The 19,310-nt window shown below is 29.9% G+C and overlaps 2 protein-coding genes and 1 long non-coding RNA gene across 4 annotated transcripts; all 3 read left to right on the top strand.

The window, feature by feature from the left end:
- Positions 1-625: 625 nt before the first annotated feature.
- LOC133786003 (receptor-like protein 6) lies at positions 626-3,649 on the top strand. Its single transcript, XM_062225214.1, has 2 exons — positions 626-3,198; positions 3,319-3,649. The coding sequence occupies exons 1-2, from the start codon at positions 626-628 to the stop codon at positions 3,647-3,649; spliced, it is 2,904 nt and encodes a 967-aa protein (XP_062081198.1).
- Positions 3,650-6,024: 2,375 nt separating this feature from the next.
- Positions 6,025-8,983, top strand: LOC133783182 (pentatricopeptide repeat-containing protein At2g18940, chloroplastic-like). The gene is made up of 2 exons (XM_062222730.1): positions 6,025-6,592; positions 8,873-8,983. Exons 1-2 carry the CDS (start codon positions 6,181-6,183, stop codon positions 8,950-8,952), a joined length of 492 nt encoding a protein of 163 aa, XP_062078714.1. The 5' UTR covers positions 6,025-6,180; the 3' UTR covers positions 8,953-8,983.
- A 1,573-nt stretch (positions 8,984-10,556) lies between these two features.
- On the top strand, positions 10,557-15,499 carry LOC133783183 (uncharacterized). Of its 2 annotated transcripts, none has more exons than XR_009870797.1 (3): positions 10,557-10,708; positions 10,870-10,985; positions 13,867-15,499. It is a non-coding gene; the product is annotated as an uncharacterized LOC133783183 (long non-coding RNA). The 2 variants fall into 2 exon arrangements; XR_009870798.1 differs by lacking the exon at positions 10,557-10,708 and adding an exon at positions 10,733-10,759.
- Positions 15,500-19,310: the final 3,811 nt, after the last annotated feature.

The raw sequence follows: 19,310 nt of genomic DNA, 5'->3' as shown, positions 1-19,310 counted from the left end.
TAAGTTAATGGCCTGAATCATACACATTCTCACTTGTTGAAATAGAATTGTGAATTGTAGAAAATTTGTTGACTTGGAATAATTCTTCAATTATTTATTACTTTTATTCTATACCACACACACTATAAGTATAGGACCAACCCAAAACACAAGTTGAGGTGACCTATTATTATTATTGAAGTTAAGGTTTTTTTTTTTTGAAATTGTATTGAAGTTGAGATTCTTTTTCTGTCTATTTTTTGTATTATTATTGTGATAGGTCATGTTTAGAAAGTGAAATATATAGCATTAGATTGTTGAATTATATGAATTTTTTGTGAGTTATTATTTAATAAATTAAATAGTATGGGATTGTTTTAAAGAGAAATTTGTTACAATTTTATAATTGTGTAGCATAAATACCTCTTAAATTAAGTCAAGTAAACTTCGATTCCTGTGTTTTATTATTTTAACTAATTAACTCTTTTTCCATAGAAAACTTCAGCCCGTTAAAAGGGTTGAGTGCCTATACATATATATATATATATATATATGGATGATGAGCCAATATATAGCATACAACTCATCCAACATTAGTATTTTACTCTCTGCTTCTCTTCCATTATAGTTGATTTGGGTGAAAATGATGGGTCTGTTTTCATGGCTCTACTCTCTCATCATTCTCTTCTTTTTCTTCTTTGTTACTTCTTTGTCTTCTCCTTCTCCACCTCCATTGTGCCATCCCCATGAAAGCTCTGCTTTGCTCCACTTTAGAAACTCTTTCACCCTCTATAACAATACATTGTTCTGGATGAAGTATTATGGAATTAATCCTAATAATACAATTTCATGGAACAAAAACATGGATTGCTGCAGATGGAGTGGAGTCACATGTGATGAGGTCACAGCTCATGTCATCCGTCTTGACCTTACATGCAGTGGCCTTCAAGGCATTCTTCACTCCAACAACACTCTTTTCTCTCTTGCTCATCTCCAATCTCTTATTCTCTCTAACAATCTTTTTTATGGATCCAAAATTTCATCTCAATTTGGTAAGTTCTCAAATATGGTTCACCTTGACCTTTCTTACTCTGGTTTCACTGGCCATGCCCCTCTCCAATTGTCTCACTTGTCCAACTTGGTTACACTTGACTTGAGTAAGAATTATGATTTGAAACTAGAGACATCTAGCTGGAAAAGAACTCTAGCAAACCTAACAAATCTCAAAGAATTGTTTCTTAGGGATGTGAATATGTCTTCTACTTCACCTGATTCATTTATGAATCTGTCAACTTCTTTGACATCTCTTGATCTTAGTAGGAGTCATTTGCAGGGGAAACTTCCAGAAAATGTTCTCAGTTTGCCAAACCTTCAACAACTTGATTTGAGTTACAACCCAAATCTCAATGGTTCTTTTCCACAATATAATTGGAGCAGCCCACTTAAAGTATTGAATCTTTCTGAATCTGGAGTCGTGATAGATCTACCTCATCTTTGTAGAAAGTTTAAGTATTTACATATTTTGTCTCTAAGGAGTTACAATTTCTTAAAACTTTCTCCCACATTGCTTGACAACTGCACACAAATCACTTCCTTAGACCTTTCTTTTAGTGATATTGGTGGTTATATCCCATGGTCCTCCATTTTAAATCTACAACAACTAACCTATTTGGATCTTTTAGGGAATAATTTCGTAGGCCCAATTCCAGAAATTTGTAGTAACTCAACAAAAAATTCATTTTCGTGTGTCTCTTCAAAACATCAATTAGTGGGTTCTCCTCCATTGAATTTAAAATCTCTAGATTTATCTTATAATAATGGGCTTAATGGGACAATACCATCTTGGTTATATTCCCTTCCATCTTTACAATATTTAGATCTAAGTTCCAACAAATTCAGTGGTAGCATTCAGGAATTCCAACATAATTCTTTGGAGTATCTTTCTTTAGATTCTAATAACTTACAAGGCTCTTTCCCAAGATCAATTTTTCAGCAAGTCAATCTCACGGATTTGGAACTCTCCTCAAATAACTTGAGTGGTGTCGTTCAATTTGATCAATTTTCAAAGTTAAAAAATCTCCAATATCTTGATCTTTCTAATAATAGCTTATCATTGGTATCTAATAGTAATAATAATGATACTTTGCCCAATACTCTTTCTGATTTATATTTGTCTTCATGCGGAATAAGTGAGTTCCCGTACTCCTTAAGAAGCTTAGAAAATTTAAGAAACTTGGATCTCTCCAACAATCAAATTGAAGGCAGTGTTCCCAAATGGATGTGGAATGTGGGTAAGGATTCATTGGAATTCCTAGATATTTCTCACAACTCTTTAACGCAAATAGATCAGATTCCATGGAATAATCTAGCATTCATTAACCTCCGCTCCAACCGACTTCAAGGTCATCTTCCAATCCCACCACCTTATACAAATTTTTTTTCAATCTCAAACAATTCATTGGATGGGGAAATATCACATTTGATTTGCAATCTCAGTTTGCTTGAAGTCCTTGATTTGTCAAATAACAATTTGAGTGGGAACATTCCTCCATGCTTAGGAAATTCAAGTCTCTCTGTGCTAGATTTGCACAAGAATAAGCTTCATGGCATCATTCCTTCACATTTTTCAAAGGGAAACTTCCTACAGGTTTTGAATCTCAATGAAAATCAGTTGGAAGGGTCCTTACCAAAGTCTTTGCTCAATTATAAATGGTTGGAATTTTTGGATATTGGAAACAACAAGATAAATGGATCATTTCCCTGGTGGTTGGAATCTCTTCCGAATCTCCAAGTTCTTATCCTGAGATCTAATAGATTTCAAGGTCCAATATGCAATCCCAAGGTGAGACATCCCTTTCAAAATTTGAAAATTATGGATCTCTCTGGCAATGAATTCACTGGTCATTTGCCCCAAAAATACTTTAAGAGTTTTGTGGGAATGATGAATGCTACTTCAAATTACTTGAGATACATGGAAGTGCCATCTGTAGAAGAACTTCGATATTATGAAATCAGTTCATTGACAAAAAAAGGATATTATGCTGAGTTAGAGAAAATCCAAACCATGCTTATAGTCATTGACTTCTCAAGAAATAACTTCACAGGAGAGATCCCAGAATTGCTTGGCAAGCTCAACTCACTCAAAGGGCTCAATTTTTCACATAACAAGATATCTGGCAATATTCCACCTTCCTTGGGAAATTTGACCAATCAGGAATGGTTAGATCTCTCCTCGAATGAGCTTGTTGGGAAGATTCCATGACAACTGGCAGCAAATCTAAATCAACTCCAAATTTTAAATCTTTCTGTGAACCAATTGGAGGGGCTTATACCTCGCAGTCGACAATTTGATACATTCACAAACGATTCATACAAAGAGAATTTTGGCTTATGTGGGTTTCCAATTTCAGAATCATGCAACGAGAACACCACACCCCAAGTTCAGCAAGAAGACAATGAGGAGCATGTGAATGGATTTGATTGGAAAATTGTGTTAATGGGATTTGGAAGTGGAATGGTTATTGGAATTTCGGTGGGATACATGTTCCTTTCAGATAAAATCATTGATGGGCTTGTCAAAACAGTGAAAGGAGAACAATGGCATCTTTTGGCAAAAAGATCAAAGCAAAGGAGGGCTCTTCAAAATGTTGGAATTGAGAGAAGACATTAGTTTACATTTTTAGTATATTGTGTTTCATTTTGTTTAAATGTATGTTGTTTGTTATTGTAGCTCGTTATTATGTAAGTTTGTGTTTAAATGAATTTTAGTCAACTTTACAAAAACTCACCTTAACTTTTTTTTTTTTGGTTTTATTTTTCTCTATACACTTATAAAGTTTCCCAAATGATGATAAAAATGGTTGTTTCTTAAATAAGACAAGAAAATGTATAACTCAAATACAATTACAAAATTAATTTATGGTTTGGACATACATTTCTTCCCATTGCAATATATTCCTCTTTTTTGTTTTCAATAACAATACTTTACTTGAATGAAAAATAAAACTAAAAATAAAGAGATGATGTGCATTACAATAAGATAGAGAATTTTTCTTTTTAATTTCTGGTAAGAAACTAGGATAAGAAAAAAAAATGCCATATTAATTACTTGATTAATTCATCCAAATAATAATACAAATGTTTGGTTTGCGTTCATGTTAATCATAATACTTAGAGAGCATATCTATTCTATATCCTAAAATCAATACAACCAATGACAATAACTAGTATTCAACCTTTAAGGGTATCATTGTCATTTCATTTTATATAGATCTGATTTTCTCTCCAGGTCTAGATAAGTAACTAGTTACCATCGTAATTTTTTTTCAGATCTGATTTTTTTTTTCAAACTTAGTTGTAACTAGTTACGATTATGATCATTTTAGATTTTTTTTTTGTTTTGATCCTATTTGTTTTCACATCTGGCTAAGTAACTGGTTACCATCACAACTAGTTTTCTTTCTTATATATTTTTTTTCAAACTTAATTGTAATCAGTTATCTTCACGATCAATTTAGTTTATTTTTTTCATATCAATTTTTTTTTTCCAAATCTCACTAAGTAACCAGTTACAATTTAACTGATATTTTGATAATAGTACATTATTAAAAAATCAAAATTGTTTTGATTAAAGAAAAGAAGAAAAAAAATGTTTTTCAAAGTCTTAACAAAAAAATTAATAAAGAATAATATCTACAATTACTGAAATACCCTCACAAAAATTTAAAATTAGCCAAAATAATCTTATATAATTAAATATGATAAAACTAATAAATTATTAGGGAAATAACAAAAAACAAAACCCATAAAAAAAAGTAAAAAAACATAAAATACCATATAAAATGCACATAAAAAAATGTCTTATTTATCAAAGTTTAGAAAATTTTCCCATGTAAATCCTTCGTGTATGTATATATATATATATCAAAACAGTGCCGTGTTAAGAAAAAAAAATGGGGCATATGAGAAGAAATACAATAATCAGAGAGTCGAAATCTCTCTTAACAAAAGCGCTAAGTCCATGGTTTTTTCCCCTAAATTTTGTAAGTGTATTTTAGTAAACTTAATGGTCAAAAGTGGTATTTCTCTTTAAAATGGTATAAATTTGTGTCTAACCAAAATTAAAGGTACGTATATATATATATATTAAAAAAACAATAAGAGCAAAGATTTTGTGATAATATTCATTGCAGACTAAGCATACCTTAGTTTTTTTTTCCTTTCCATTTTCATTATTTTTTTTTTCTTTCGGTACAAAATTTTTGTTACTATTTTTTAGTTGAATTAGTTACTATAATTTTAATTGAAATAAAATTCTTCGATTTCAATTTATAAACAAATTCACTTTTGACTAAAAATTAATTAAAAAACATGTAAATACCAAGATCAACTCCAACTTAAGAGCACTAACAATAAATATTCTACTTTATTTTTTCAAATATAGCACTAAAATTTTACTTTTTTTATTTTACATCAAATATTTACATTACACCATACATTAATTTTTCTATTTCTTTTTTATATCTTCTCTACATCATTTAAATATTATTTTTTTATTAATTAAAATACTAAAATATGAAAGAAAAATAAACAAAATAAAATAAAATATAATTAATAAAGAAAGAAATAAAATAAAATAATTTTAACTTAATGAATAATTCTCTACATATAGACTGATACTATTCATTATAGTAAAAAAATGTATAAAATAATTCAAATTTAACTCACTCATTTGGAAGCTCATTTTTTAAAAATAGCTATTGTAGCTCTTTGGAATAAGTCCTAGTTTCACCTTTTCTTTTTCTTAACTATTAATTTTACATTTTTTTATTAAATTAAATATAAAAATAAATTTTGTATTAGTTTAACTTAAGAAGTACTTACTTAAACCACCTATCTCCATTCAATATCAAACCAAAAAAAGTAAATAAAAAAATAAAAATTAATAAAATCATTTCACTTTGAAATATGTATATTATATGCTTATTACCAAATTTTTAGTATTAATAAAACTACCATTTAATATACTCTTGTCTCTTCTCTAAAGAAAATAAAAAACCAATCTTTCTATCCAAAATTCGATCTTGAATCAACACCAATCATCTCTATCTCACTCTCATCAAAATGCAACCTTTCTTTCATTCTCACATTTTCCACTTCTCACTCTTCCCATAACCAAAGCTTTGAACACTATCATCATCAATGGAGGGTTCCCTCTTCCCCTCAAGACCTGTATATCCCACCCCTTCAAATAAACCAACCCAACCAAACTTCCCGCCATGGAAGCTCAATCCAACAACAGCCCAACCTCCACCTCCACCACCTCCTCCTACTCAATCCCCATCTCCATCCTCATTCCCCATTGATTCTCTCCTCCAACACCTTCTACACCTTTCTTCGTCTCCAAAAACTCCTCACACTGTTAAACCTGTGAAGCCACATCATTTCAGCAATGCCCATTTGCGTTCTCTTAAACTTTCGGTTGATTCTACTCAGAAACAGCTTGAAAATAGCGGTTACGAAAATCCCACATCGGTTTTAGTCTCTCAGCTGGAGGAGGACGAAGAAGAAGGTCGTTTGGAAACTGGGTTCCTTGAGTTTCTCACAACAAAGGGTAAGATGCTGTTTAATTCGATTGTAGAGTTGCCTTTGGATGATTTGAATGGTTATTTTGATTCTGTAAAGGTTGAGTTGGTTGAGGTTGATTTGATTAGTCTGTTGAAAGCTTTGGACCTTTCTGGGAATTGGGAAAGATCCCTTTTGTTGTTTGAATGGGTTTTATCGAATTTGTGGCCTGCGAAAGTGAAACTTAATAGCCAGGTTATTGAACTCATGGTTAGGATTCTTGGTAGAGAATCACAGCATACAATTGCATCTAAGCTGTTTGATGAAATTTCTCTAGATGAATTCTCGCTTGATATTCGAGAGAATTCATCTAGAGAACAAAAGCTAGTAACTGAAAATTTTAGATAGCAATTTACAATCCTTTAGTCCCCAAAAATTAACTATTAGCCTCCCAATACTGCCTGGAATTTGGTATCCCTTTCAAAATTTTAGCATTCCCAACAATATATACACATGAGAGCAGTAACCAACGAAGGACATGGCAACAAAAACAAACAATTTCCACCAATTTGATTTTTTAAAAGAAACCTCCATGCCAAAAATATATATGTTGCCAAAAAGAAAAGAATAAGTGGCCAAATCAAATTACAGTAAGAACATATGGTTGTGTGACTAATTCATGTTAGTGCTATTTTTCAATGTCAAAAATAATATTAGTTATATGATATTTTGAATCTCCATCATAATGTGAATAACTCAATGAAATAAAATTTCTCTGTATATTATTTCCTTAAACAATGAGAACCAAACAAACTGTGATATCGAAGTCTCATACAGCAATGAAGCAAATTTTAATAAAGCATATAGGTACATTGCAGATGTAAAGGATGTTAATCAAAACATAAAACACTACAACATGGGTGATAATCTCATTAGAAATTGTAGCTTTTATAGTACTTTATTTTGCTTAAAACACAATAACCGACTGAAAAAATATCAAACAAACATATTGACAACAAGATTATTATCAACTTAATTTCTAGGAAAAGATACCCAAAATAACCAAATTTATAACAAACGTGTAAGAAACCTTGAACTACAATGTTGGATATTTCCTGAAACAAGAATTAAACCCCACCATGAAAAAAAAGTTACATTTATATATATGAAATGATCAAAGCATTTTGACGAACAAACATAATAGACCCAAAATTCTACCCATATCGGCAAACTCCATCAACAATCATCCTGTCAAAGATCACCATCACACACCTTAATATTCCATTCGCAAATATATGTAAACACATATCTCTACATACATTTTCATATATAGAAGAAAAAGTTGGTGATGATCAGCTCAACATTAAGAAGAAGATTGAACTAAGCGACCCTAAGCAATCCATAGAGTCATAGAAGGTCGCTTAGTGTATTTTAACATTAACAAGAAAATTATACCGAGTGACCCTCAATTACACTAGTCGAATCTATGGGGTACATATGGTCTCTTAGTTTAATTTTCAAGTTAGAACTCATAATTTTTCTGAATAGTAATGAAATCTAACAATGAAAATAAACTTAAAATTATAGTATTTTCAATTTTTTTTTAATTTGTACATCAACAAAGTCAAAATCAAAATCATTCTAATTCATTAAACTTATAATCATAATGTTACTTCTTAATTTGATTTGATTTGATGAAGGCTGACTAAATGCAGTTGATTCCTCCATTGATTCTATTATATTTTCTTTAAAATAAATAAATTAAGATAGAAAGTGAACGAGTGAAAGTGAAACTATTATAGAAATAAGTAAAATAAAATAAATACCAATAAATAAGTTGTGCTGTTGAGGATGGTCGGAACTCATCGTCGGCAAAATAGAAAATGGTTGACGCTCTAGTCTCGTCAACGGAGAACAAGAGACGTGAAAGAGGAGGACCACAATGGGTTTCTCGTATTTAGGTTTTGTTATATATATTAAGGTAATATCTATAATAATAAATGTAATTTCTTAAATTTAAATAAGATATTTATAAGATATTATTATTTAAAAATAGATAAATATTCTAAACATTTTTTATTATTCTCATATTTTTCTTTACTGTAATTTTTTTATTTTTTTCTCTTCTTCTCTCTAAATTCTTTCAATTTCAAATTTCAATGAATTATAATTCATATCTCCAAATTTGATTGATTTACGTGCCAATGATAACACAATCCTCTCGAGTATTTATTTAATTATTAATGTTTGTTAATTTTTAAAGTTTTTATTTTAAATTATTGATCTTCATATTCTAACATCTTCATCTTATTTTTCTATCATGTTTTAGATATTATCGAATGTTTATATTGTGTGGATGATATTGAGATTGTTGGAGGTGGTTGGCAAAAAGAGACATCAAAGTTTTAACAAATTAGGAAGTATAAGTTAATCGATAAATCTTCAAATAGATTTTGTAGCATCATTAATCGAAAGATTTTCCACCATCTCCAATGGTGTGGAAGCTATTGTGAGTTCTAATATATTTATATTTTATTTAATTACTATTATTATTTAAAATGAATAAAAAATAGAAAAAAATAATAAAATTGATATAACCATCTTATATTTATAATAATTTTTTATTTATAATAATATGTTCATATATATTTTTGTAGACTTTTTTAAAATTAAAGATATTTTATAAAAAAAAATATATCTTTTTGTATATGAATATAAATATGACACAAAAACCTATAATCTTTCTCAATAATCCTTCCTATTTTCGGAAGAGTTATAAGTAAATAGAATATAAAAAATCTAAATTTACCATCCCATTGCCTTCACAATAATGTGATAAGCCAATTGAAGCAATTTTATTTGGCAAAAACATAAATAATACCTATAAAGTTTGTCGTGAGATATATTTTAAATGACAATGTCAAAATTGGAAAATGTCACATAGATTTTTTAAATAAAATATTTAAGAATAACTCATTTTTTAATAATTATAATAATAAATGAATCATATATAAATTGACATTTATCTTCAAGATTTATTTTTTTGATATTTCAAATTTAAAGCCAAAATATCTTAACAATTAAAAATACCAACATGTATACACATGATATTAATTTGATTAAAAATATTATTAATTAAATTAATAAAAATATTTATTTAAAAAAATGAATGATTGTGCAAAATATCATGATATATACATTTTTAACCCTAAAAATATAAAAATCTTAAAAGATTTATATAATAAACAAAAAAACAACACAAAAAGCATAAAATAATACTAATATTAAATAAAAACACACGTACAACAAGTAATTTGAATTTTATTTTCGACACTTTAATTATTCATAATTTCTCGAAAACCTATAAGAGGCTCGCTATATAATGAATATTACTATGAAAAAAAATTATGGTCAAGACGCCATTACTTATTAATATAAGGAGCATGTTGTACGTGTAGGGTTAAAATGAATCTTTTACACACAATCTCTCAAAAATTATTTAAAAATATATATTTTTTAAACATTACAAAAAATTGTGCGAAGTGCGACTATGTTTTCTGAAAAATAAGATAGCCTATTCCATTTCCCAATCTCATTCCTGTTCCTCCAATGAATAGTTGTCATATTTACCATGTTTAATTCCTTCTCTTTATCTCTTCAAAATTTAAACCCCATTAATTAATTGTTTCTTACTCACTATTTTTATATAATTATATGATAATAAAATAATATATATAATAATAACTAAAATTAAAAAAAAGTAGAGATTTAATAAAAAATATAATATTTTTAATAGAAAATAGTGGATACATAATTTCTTAACTCTTAACAAATATATAATTAATTAATGTGGTTCAAATTTTGAGAAGATAAGGAAGAGGAATGAAACAGGTTAAACAGGAGAAAAAAACAAAACAAAAAAAAGCTTATCGCAATTATTCATTGGAGGGAAAGAAATGAGATAGGGAAACGAGAGAATCTTTTTTCATGTTTTCTAGTTACTCTTAATGAATGCCACATTATCGGATTTAAAAAATATGATAAATAAAAATATATATATAAAGGCCATCCATTTCGGCAAATTCCTCTTCTCACGCTAACCGGAGTTCTACTTCCTCCCCCCTGCGAGACCGGCCCTCAACTCCATGGACGGCAACAGAGCAAGGTAATTGCAACCCATTTTATTTTATGATTTTGATCTGTAAAAATATGATATGTATGTGTTTTATAGTTCTTTTGACATATATTATTCGATATTTTCATGAAGTAGGAGATAACTGTGATTTTATACATTTTTTCTAATCTGCATTTCTTCTGGCAATGAAGGTCACCGTTAGAGCCTCTTCCTCTTTGTACCAAGTTCCCCTTTTCTCTATCAATGGAGGAGCCTCTTCTATTCTGAGAAATACCTCAAACCCACCAGCTGTTTCACTCATTCTCAGGTACACTAATTAGACACCTTTACTGTATTTTTTAACATTCCGTTTTCATGTAGCTTTACACTAGTACTTCAGCAGCAAACAATATTTATTAGCTTTGATGCTTTAGTTTTTTAGGTTATTAAGCTTATGGATGAGTTTTCTATCTTTTGAGTACGTATATGAGAAATAAAAATTATGTTTTTTGTTTATTTAATATCCTCCATGTTTGCACCAAACTCTGTTTAGTCAGCTTTTTTAGCTGTACATTTACTTTCTGATTTCATGTAGTTTGGTACTATTACTTCATGAATAACCAATTTCTAATAGCATCAAAAGTTTGCTGTGAACTAGTAATGATTTCTTTTTATTTTCCCCCCAACATATGACTTAGTTATTAAGAGTTTGGGGTTTGGTATTTGGTGATTCATTAGAAAATTTGGAATATAACTAGGCAGGTAGTTTTTTGGCTGGTTTTAACTTATGGCTACATCTCTTTCTAGATTCATTAATAATTGAGTCTTTTAGGATAGACTTGTTAGGATATTGTTAGTAAGATTCTGTATTATCTTTTTCGTATCTGCAACTTGCATCCAGATTTATTCATAGGAGGCATGGGGCTGGACTGATATGATCTCTTTTGTCTTTTTTTAGATAAGTTTTAGATATGTGTTTCAATGATTCTATTCTGTTGACCTAGCAAGAACACTTCTTTTCACTTTCCTGCAGGTGGTTTTTTTTTCTTTTTATCTTTTTCCCTTTTATTCATTTGAGGAAATTGAAATTTAATGGTGCTATATTAGTCTTTAGACTGTTTTGGTACTGAAAACTGACATGACATGTTCTATTGTGTTGAGGTTTCAAATGCTCTGATTTGAATTTGAACAGAAATTACTATTAAAAGTTATGAAAAATAGGAACTGCAAATGGAGGAAAATGATAAGAACTTGTTTATGAAAATTAGGAAAACACTTTTGCTGTTAGTTGTTGTTTTTGCAATGTTGTATTGGATCACAAATTGACGTTGAAGTCATTGAATGGTAAACCGCGAGACTAAGAATAATTGTTGTTTTAATATGTGTTTTGAGTCATCCAATATGTCTAATTTTCTCTGGAGCAGTAGCAATTTCATATTGAATTTTACAATTAGTTAAGAAAGTTGGTTAGTGGTTATGCAAAAGGGTGTATAAATTGACTTTGAAGTCTTAATCTTTGCTCCTGTTGTAAATATTTCTATTTAAGACTTTGATTTATGCAGTGTCTTAAATATTTAAACAAAACTTAAGTTTTAATATTTTCCCACTTTGAATTTGAACCCTTCTTGTGTTCTTTTTTGTGTGCATGAACTTGACAGTTCTGGCCCATTTCTAAATAGGTCCATTATTTCAATACATGAACTTGACAGATTTGGTTAATTTTTCATTATAACTTTGGTCAAAAAATCATAAACTTAACTTTGTTTATGTCGCTTTATTCCAATTTTAGTTAAAGCCAAAATCTTTCAGGGTTGCTTGAGGAAGTACTAGCTTTATTGTTTGTGGGCATTCTTGCTTGGGCATATCAAGCAATCCGACCTCCTCCCAAGATAGTGCCAAGCATAAACTTGTCTTTGTCCCTGGATTTGATTGTTGCAAGCATGACACTTGAGCCAAATACCTGTCTTCGCTACTTGTCTTCATCTCTCCTTTTATTCTATACCTATGTTTAATCTGTTTTGAATATCTGAAAAGTTCATTTTCGTGTGTCTGATGGAGTGATGGTGATTAAGAGAAATCTTGTTTCTGATAAAAGTTTTCGTCCTTTTATTAGATCTGAACTTTACATTTGAGGGTGAAGATTGAATAAGCTTTTGGTGGCTCTGAGTTGTGTTTTGTTGGATCAATCAGTTTGTTTGATACTTTTGATTTTGTGTTTGCGTTAGACAGTGTATTTAGATTGAATATAAATGTGTTTTTTTGTATTTATAAATATGATTTTAGGAAAGAAATGTAATTTTGTATTGTTAAATATGATGGCATGGGCAAATATTTATATATATACTAGATACAAACAACGTGCAATATGCATATTTGCTTAGTTTTATTTATAGAATTTATTAATTATTTTTATTAAATTTATATTAATGTCATAAATTTCAAATAAATATCCTATTTTAATTAAATAATTTATTTATTTTTTTTAAAATTTATTTTCTTATATCCTATTTTAATTATTGATGTAGTGTCAAATTTGACTATTTTCATTTAGTTGTAAATGATGACTTCCATTTTTGTATTACAAACACGCTGGGATTGCATCATTGTATATGCATGAGCATATGTTTATCTTTTATTGCATTATTGGGTGAAGAATATAGAAACTAAGTGTTCTATGAAAATTTGGAACCCTAAAATATAAATAAGAAAAATTTGCAGTTAAAATATCCAAATTTTGTGTTTACTTACTGATAAATACCAAAATTTTGTTATTTTGGTGGTAAAAGTTAAAAAACGTGGATCAAAGGCAAGAAAAAGTAATATTTAGTACCTTAGCTGAAAATATCTCCTTTTTATATGTTTTTATTATGTAATTCAATATCTACAAACTGTATTCATTAAAATCTTAAATTTTATGCAATTTAGTATTTGAACCATGGATTAGCTATTTGATTTTGAATTATTATTCTATAGTTTCATTTCATGATTTCTTAGGTTTTCTGTCAGTTACCACAAAGACTTCTTTCATAACATTTTACTCTCTTAAGATACCACATGTTACTAATTTTTTTTCTGTAAAAAAAACATACAGTGTAAAATCTATTAAAAGTTCCGTCTAAAGCTAGAAAGAAAAATCAGTTATTAGCTACACATTTGATATATTACCATTGTACGTAGTAATTTACATATTATTTCTTATTTTGTTGTAGATTATCGGGTAAGATGGAGGGTCATCGTGGTACCAGTGAAGATTGTACTATCATTGAGGTTGATGACAAAGTATCAAAGTCAGATATAGATAAGGAGTTTTTAAAAGAACTTCAAGAGGGAGAACCTGTAACTAAACCCAGCTCCTCTGGTGAGAGGGATAATGACATTAAGATAGGTTGGCTTCCACAAATTTTGCAGAAAGATTATCGAAATTATGTAGATCAGTACTGTTACCCAAAGGAGTTGCCAATCGGTCCTGTTTATTATGAGCATAAGAATGAAACCCAGTCTGGTGACCAGCGCCCAAAGGACACATATGAATCATGTGTAGAAAAGTTCCACGCAACGAGGGACCTGAAGGTTAAATTGGCAAGAAGCATATCAAGGAAATGAGAACTTCGATACATGATTGTACAATTGATGATGATGTACTGGCCAGGTTTCTTTTCTTAGATGGGTGTGCTATAGTACAGTTCATACGAAGCTATTATCAAAATGAACTAGAAGAGTTTGGAATTGATAATAAGCAAGCAATATCGATCCAGGAGGACTTGTTCCTTCTTCAAAACCAAATCCCATTCCGAGTCATTGTGCTGTTGCTGCACTGTATGCCGACGGAAACATCTTCGAAACTGAAAGAGGATATTGTCTATTTCCTTCACATCAACAATATCATGAAGAAGGACTCACTAACCTCCAGGTACATCAGAAAACAATCTGACATAATTTTTGATAAAGAAAATAAAAATCTTCACCTTCTTCATCATCTCCACTCGTTAATCAAATCAACGGGCAAAATGGTACATGGGCACAAGACTCAATATCCTTTACAGAAGCAATCTGACATAATTTTTGAATGTTTTTGCATATGCTCATCATGCTCACACCCACGCCCAATACCAGTTCCTTTTTTTTATACAAAGAGGAACTTTTGCAGTGCACAGGAGCTTAAATCAGCTGGGATAGAGTTTAAGCCAAGTGGTGCTGATATAGCTTATAGTAGTAAATGTTTTAACTTCAAAGGGCATCTTAAACTTCCTCCACTGTGGATGAATGGACGAAACCTAAGCTGATGAATCTTGTTGCCTACGAGATGTGTCTTGGTGATGTTGGTTCTTATATCGTTACTTCATATGTAAAACTTATGGATTTTCTCATTGATAAAGAAGAAGATGTTAAGGAGCTAAGGGCGTCAAGAGTACTTTGGAACCATCTCAGCTGTGATAAAGATGTGGTCGATCTGTTCAATGAAATGGGGTCTGAATGCTTTAAGCCACCCAAGGACTATTATTTTGATGTCATGGAAGAACTGGAAAATCATTGCCAGAGAAAGTGTGCGATTTGGATGGCCCAAGTCTATCAGACCCATTTCAGAAGCCCCTGGACTATGGTTGCTCTTTCGGCTGCTATAATAGCTCTTTTGTTGACTGCCATTCAAACATGGTACGCAATCAACCCAAATAAGTAGTTCAAAAACTAAACGTAATGGACTCTAAATTTTCGTTTTATGGTTATAAATGGGTGTGGCTTTTGCCTGAATTTTGTTGTGTGCATATATGAAGTTCCACATATATATATGCTGTGTTGGAGAAGCTTAATAATAAGCCAGCTACTATGCATGATTGTCGGTTATTTATTACTACTCCTAACTAGTTTTCTTCTACCTTTTTGGTTTTCCTATTTAATGAACTCTTAAATCAAAGCTATTCCAGTCAGTGTGCATATAATAATCATGTTCTATATGAAGACAACATAATGATTTGTCTAGGAATATCATAAATGGAACTCGTTTATGGCATCTTTCGATTAAAATGATAAAGCACAAAACTTTTGTGTATTTTATTTGATTCCATCATGTACAATAGTAGTGTTATTCTTGATAACAAAGGGTGCATTTATGTATATAAAGGTTCTGTTCGTTCGTGTTCAATGTCATTTCTTTCTTAATAAGTTTCACTAGTCGTGTGAGGCCTCACACACTCTATGTATGGAGCTTCATTTGAACTCAAAGAATAAAGTTACGATAGGGGCAACTACCTATAGAATCTGTTAATCCTAACTAAGCACTTGTTGTGATCTCAATCTTATACAAATAACTAATAATGAGTTTAACTCAGCGTAGAGAGAAAACAGAGCAGTAATCGAAATGCTTTAATTTACATATAATATCTCTATTATTTTTCCTGTCAACTATCTAACAAAACATATCATCGTGGAACATTTTACATTATAAAATATCATCCTTGCAAAGAAAAACACATATAAACCTCAAGAGATTCACCAGGACTTGGTAATGATTCACTAATGAAAGAGTAATAATCTCTAGATCTAGAGATGAGTAAGTTTACATTTTACAAGACTTGTAGTCTTTTGTTCTCTACAGCCGATTTATGTAAGAAATTAACTGCACTTATTAGAGCCATGTTAATATAACATAAATGATAAAACGATAAGACTGAAACAAAATAATTGTACTTGTTTTCATAGTTCATTCCATATAGGATTGACAGAGTAATATAAGTCTATGAATCAACAATCTTTGTTTAGTAGTGCTTTTGCATTTTTATTTTCATGCTCAAATGAGCGCCATAGGCAACAAGTTGCTACTTCTGCATTGCCCCTAAGATGATTTAGAAGTATATGTGTTGATCTTCGTCACAAGAAACAAATCATGTTGAATCCCATACAAAACTCTTGTGATGATCTTTCTTGGTGAAACCATGAAGACGATTAATCTAAGAAACGCCAAGAGATATATTTGAGATTTATTATGTTACTTTAAACTTCAGTGGGATTCTTTGTTATTTTCTTATGAACAGCACAAAATAAATTTTATTTTCTTTTGAACAAATGAACTCATATTGCATGTTTTTAATAAGGCACCACGGAACTTTTTGGATAATTACTGACATTTTTCTAAATAAGCATAAAAATAACATTTTTGCAAAGATAGTTGAGATAGGACGTTTAGAGCTATCATTTTGTTTTATTCCATATTGGTGCAATTAGTAAGTCTTGTTACAAATAACTAATTGTAAAATGGAGAGAAACCCCTTACAAATAGATTGTTGGAGCAAGAAAGTGTTTGAGTTTACAAATAGATTCACCTGGAAAACTATGGTGCTAGGAAAATGTGGTCTTGTTTTTGGGATCTTCATGGCATATATTAAATATTTATAATAAAGTAATGCGATGACATAATCGTGAATAGTGTCAGCTATATATATGGTTTCACTGTGTTGTTAGTTTCGATGTGTTACTATATGGTTGTGGATCATTTTTTGTATTTTAGTGAATGTTAATAGCTCAAAGTGACAGTGGAGCGAAACTATATATTATGTGAATGTATTTTAGTGAATGTTATAGTTAGAGAATGCTACTGTATTGAAAGAGATGCATTCCAGAGTATTAGACTATTGTGTCTCACATGGAATAAGGGTAAGAATATTGAACCATTAATAAGAACATGTGTAACTCCACTAATTACCAATTGGTTTTTAGATGGAGCCTTATGATTCTTGTCATGGTATCAAGAGTCAATTCCCTAGCGGGCATTCGATCCACACCGATCCAAAAGAATGAGCCAAGCCGCAAGAGATCTGCATAGTGCAAAAAAGGCACTTGAGATCCAAAAAAATAAGCGAGCTGAAAAAAAAAATGGGCTACTTGTGATAAGGTGATTCAAGATTGGTGAGTGAAAAATCGCCACAATCTTGAGGGAGGATATTAGACTATTGTGTCCCACATGGAATAAGTGTAAGAATATTGAACCATTAATAAGAACATGTGTAATTCCACTAATCACCAATTGGTTTTTAGATGGAGCCTCATGATTCTTGTCACAGAGCAGTTTTGAATAGATGTTAGTTGGACGCTAAAGATTTCCAATCCAAAATTTGTTGTTAGCAGACACAAGATAATTAAGGCAACAAAGACGAACGAAATTAAAATATTTCCAACCCAAAACATACTTTAGTCTCTTATCATCATACTTTCTTTTTAATTATTATTAAATTTATATCAAACTTCTTTTACTTGGACGACATGGTTTTTTTACTTTGAATACTTTGAGCTAGATTCCTTTCCTATCTACTTTTATTTTGTATCATTTGTTCTATCACATCCTACTTTCAAAAGAGTCACATTTCATACTTTTTTATTTGGAAGACTTGCTTTTCTTTTTCTTTTTCTTTTTTTTTTTTAAAAAAAAGGATAATAAGTCATCTGTGTTTTTTTTTAAATTTATAACATAAAGTTTCAAATAATTTTTATATATACAAGTACTGTAAGCACACATAATTATAGTATAATTTTGATCAACCCATTCATTTGTAACACATGCATGTATAGCTTTGATCCAAGAATGTTTGAATTATTATAACTTATAAAGTTCAGTACTTGGTGGAAACACTATACATATAAAGAAGCGTGAAAACAACTTTATATTTATGAAGTTTGATGATTATCCAGATCATTCACAAATGATTATCCTGCTTTCGGTCTTGTAAAGAGACAATTAATAACAAAAAATATATCAGTTGGAAAATAAAATTTTATTATTAATTTTTATTTAGAAAAAGGAAGGTGTGGATTGTAGTAAACTTAATTGATAAAAGAAGGTGACAGTGGAAACAAAAAGATATGATAGTGTGTGAATGTAGTAGTTATTGAATTAAAAAAATGTTATAAATAATAATGATATGTACCAAAACATTACATACAATCAGGTGACAATAATTTTTAAAATAATAAATTTTAATTTTAATAAAAGTAACTGACTAAATTAAATTAACATGTTACTCTCTCTGCAATCGGTAATGACATATTTTGTATTCACATATCATTACTCCTTTAAAAAAGTACATTCCATGCCAATAGTTTGAATTTTCAACCCAAAATTAGTTGTTAGCAAAAGACAAGATCATGACCAAGACAAAATTAAAAGATTTCCATCCAAACTTTAATCGGATTATACTTTTATTATTATTGAGTGGACGACTTGCTTTTTTTACATGGAAGACTTGGAGATTTCTTTTCAATCTATTTTTATATATAAATATTTTGTAAAGTAACAGTTTTGTATCTTTCGGGGATTATATTCGTTTTAATTTAGTACCTAGACACATATTTCAGCTCAATTTTTTTTTTCTATTTATTTATTCTTTAAAAAAATTTACAAAAAAAATACTAATTAGTTTTAAAAATTTGGTTGAGTTTTGTCTTGCCCAGTATGGAAAGACAACTATAGTTGGAGAACATTTCAATTTCTCTCTTCAAAGTTTCAACTCATACATTACTTTTAATATTATATATATCGCATTTGTCTTGATATATTCTTCGTTGAAATTGAAACTTCTTTGATTGCAAATTGAAAACATAAAGGTCCCACCACCTGGACTCCTAATTTGGACAGAAAATAACATTAACTTGTCCACCTTTCAAA

The sequence above is a fragment of the Humulus lupulus genome, chromosome 6 (assembly GCF_963169125.1).
Source record: "Humulus lupulus chromosome 6, drHumLupu1.1, whole genome shotgun sequence".
Taxonomy (NCBI): Eukaryota; Viridiplantae; Streptophyta; class Magnoliopsida; order Rosales; family Cannabaceae; genus Humulus; species Humulus lupulus.
This window is presented reverse-complemented; position numbering and strand designations above follow the sequence as displayed.

What these genes read in the sequence shown, in the direction of transcription:
- LOC133786003 (XM_062225214.1), top strand. Translation starts at nt 626, where the DNA reads ATGGGTCTGTTTTCATGGCTCTACTCTCTCATCATTCTCTTCTTTTTC. An exon ending in AATTTGACCAATCAGGAATG is followed by an intron (nt 3,199 to 3,318) that starts GTTAGATCTCTC and finishes TATACCTCGCAG; the next exon opens with TCGACAATTTGATACATTCA.
- LOC133783182 (XM_062222730.1), top strand. Translation starts at nt 6,181, where the DNA reads ATGGAGGGTTCCCTCTTCCCCTCAAGACCTGTATATCCCACCCCTTCA. An exon ending in TGAGTTTCTCACAACAAAGG is followed by an intron (nt 6,593 to 8,872) that starts GTAAGATGCTGT and finishes ATCATGTTTTAG; the next exon opens with ATATTATCGAATGTTTATAT.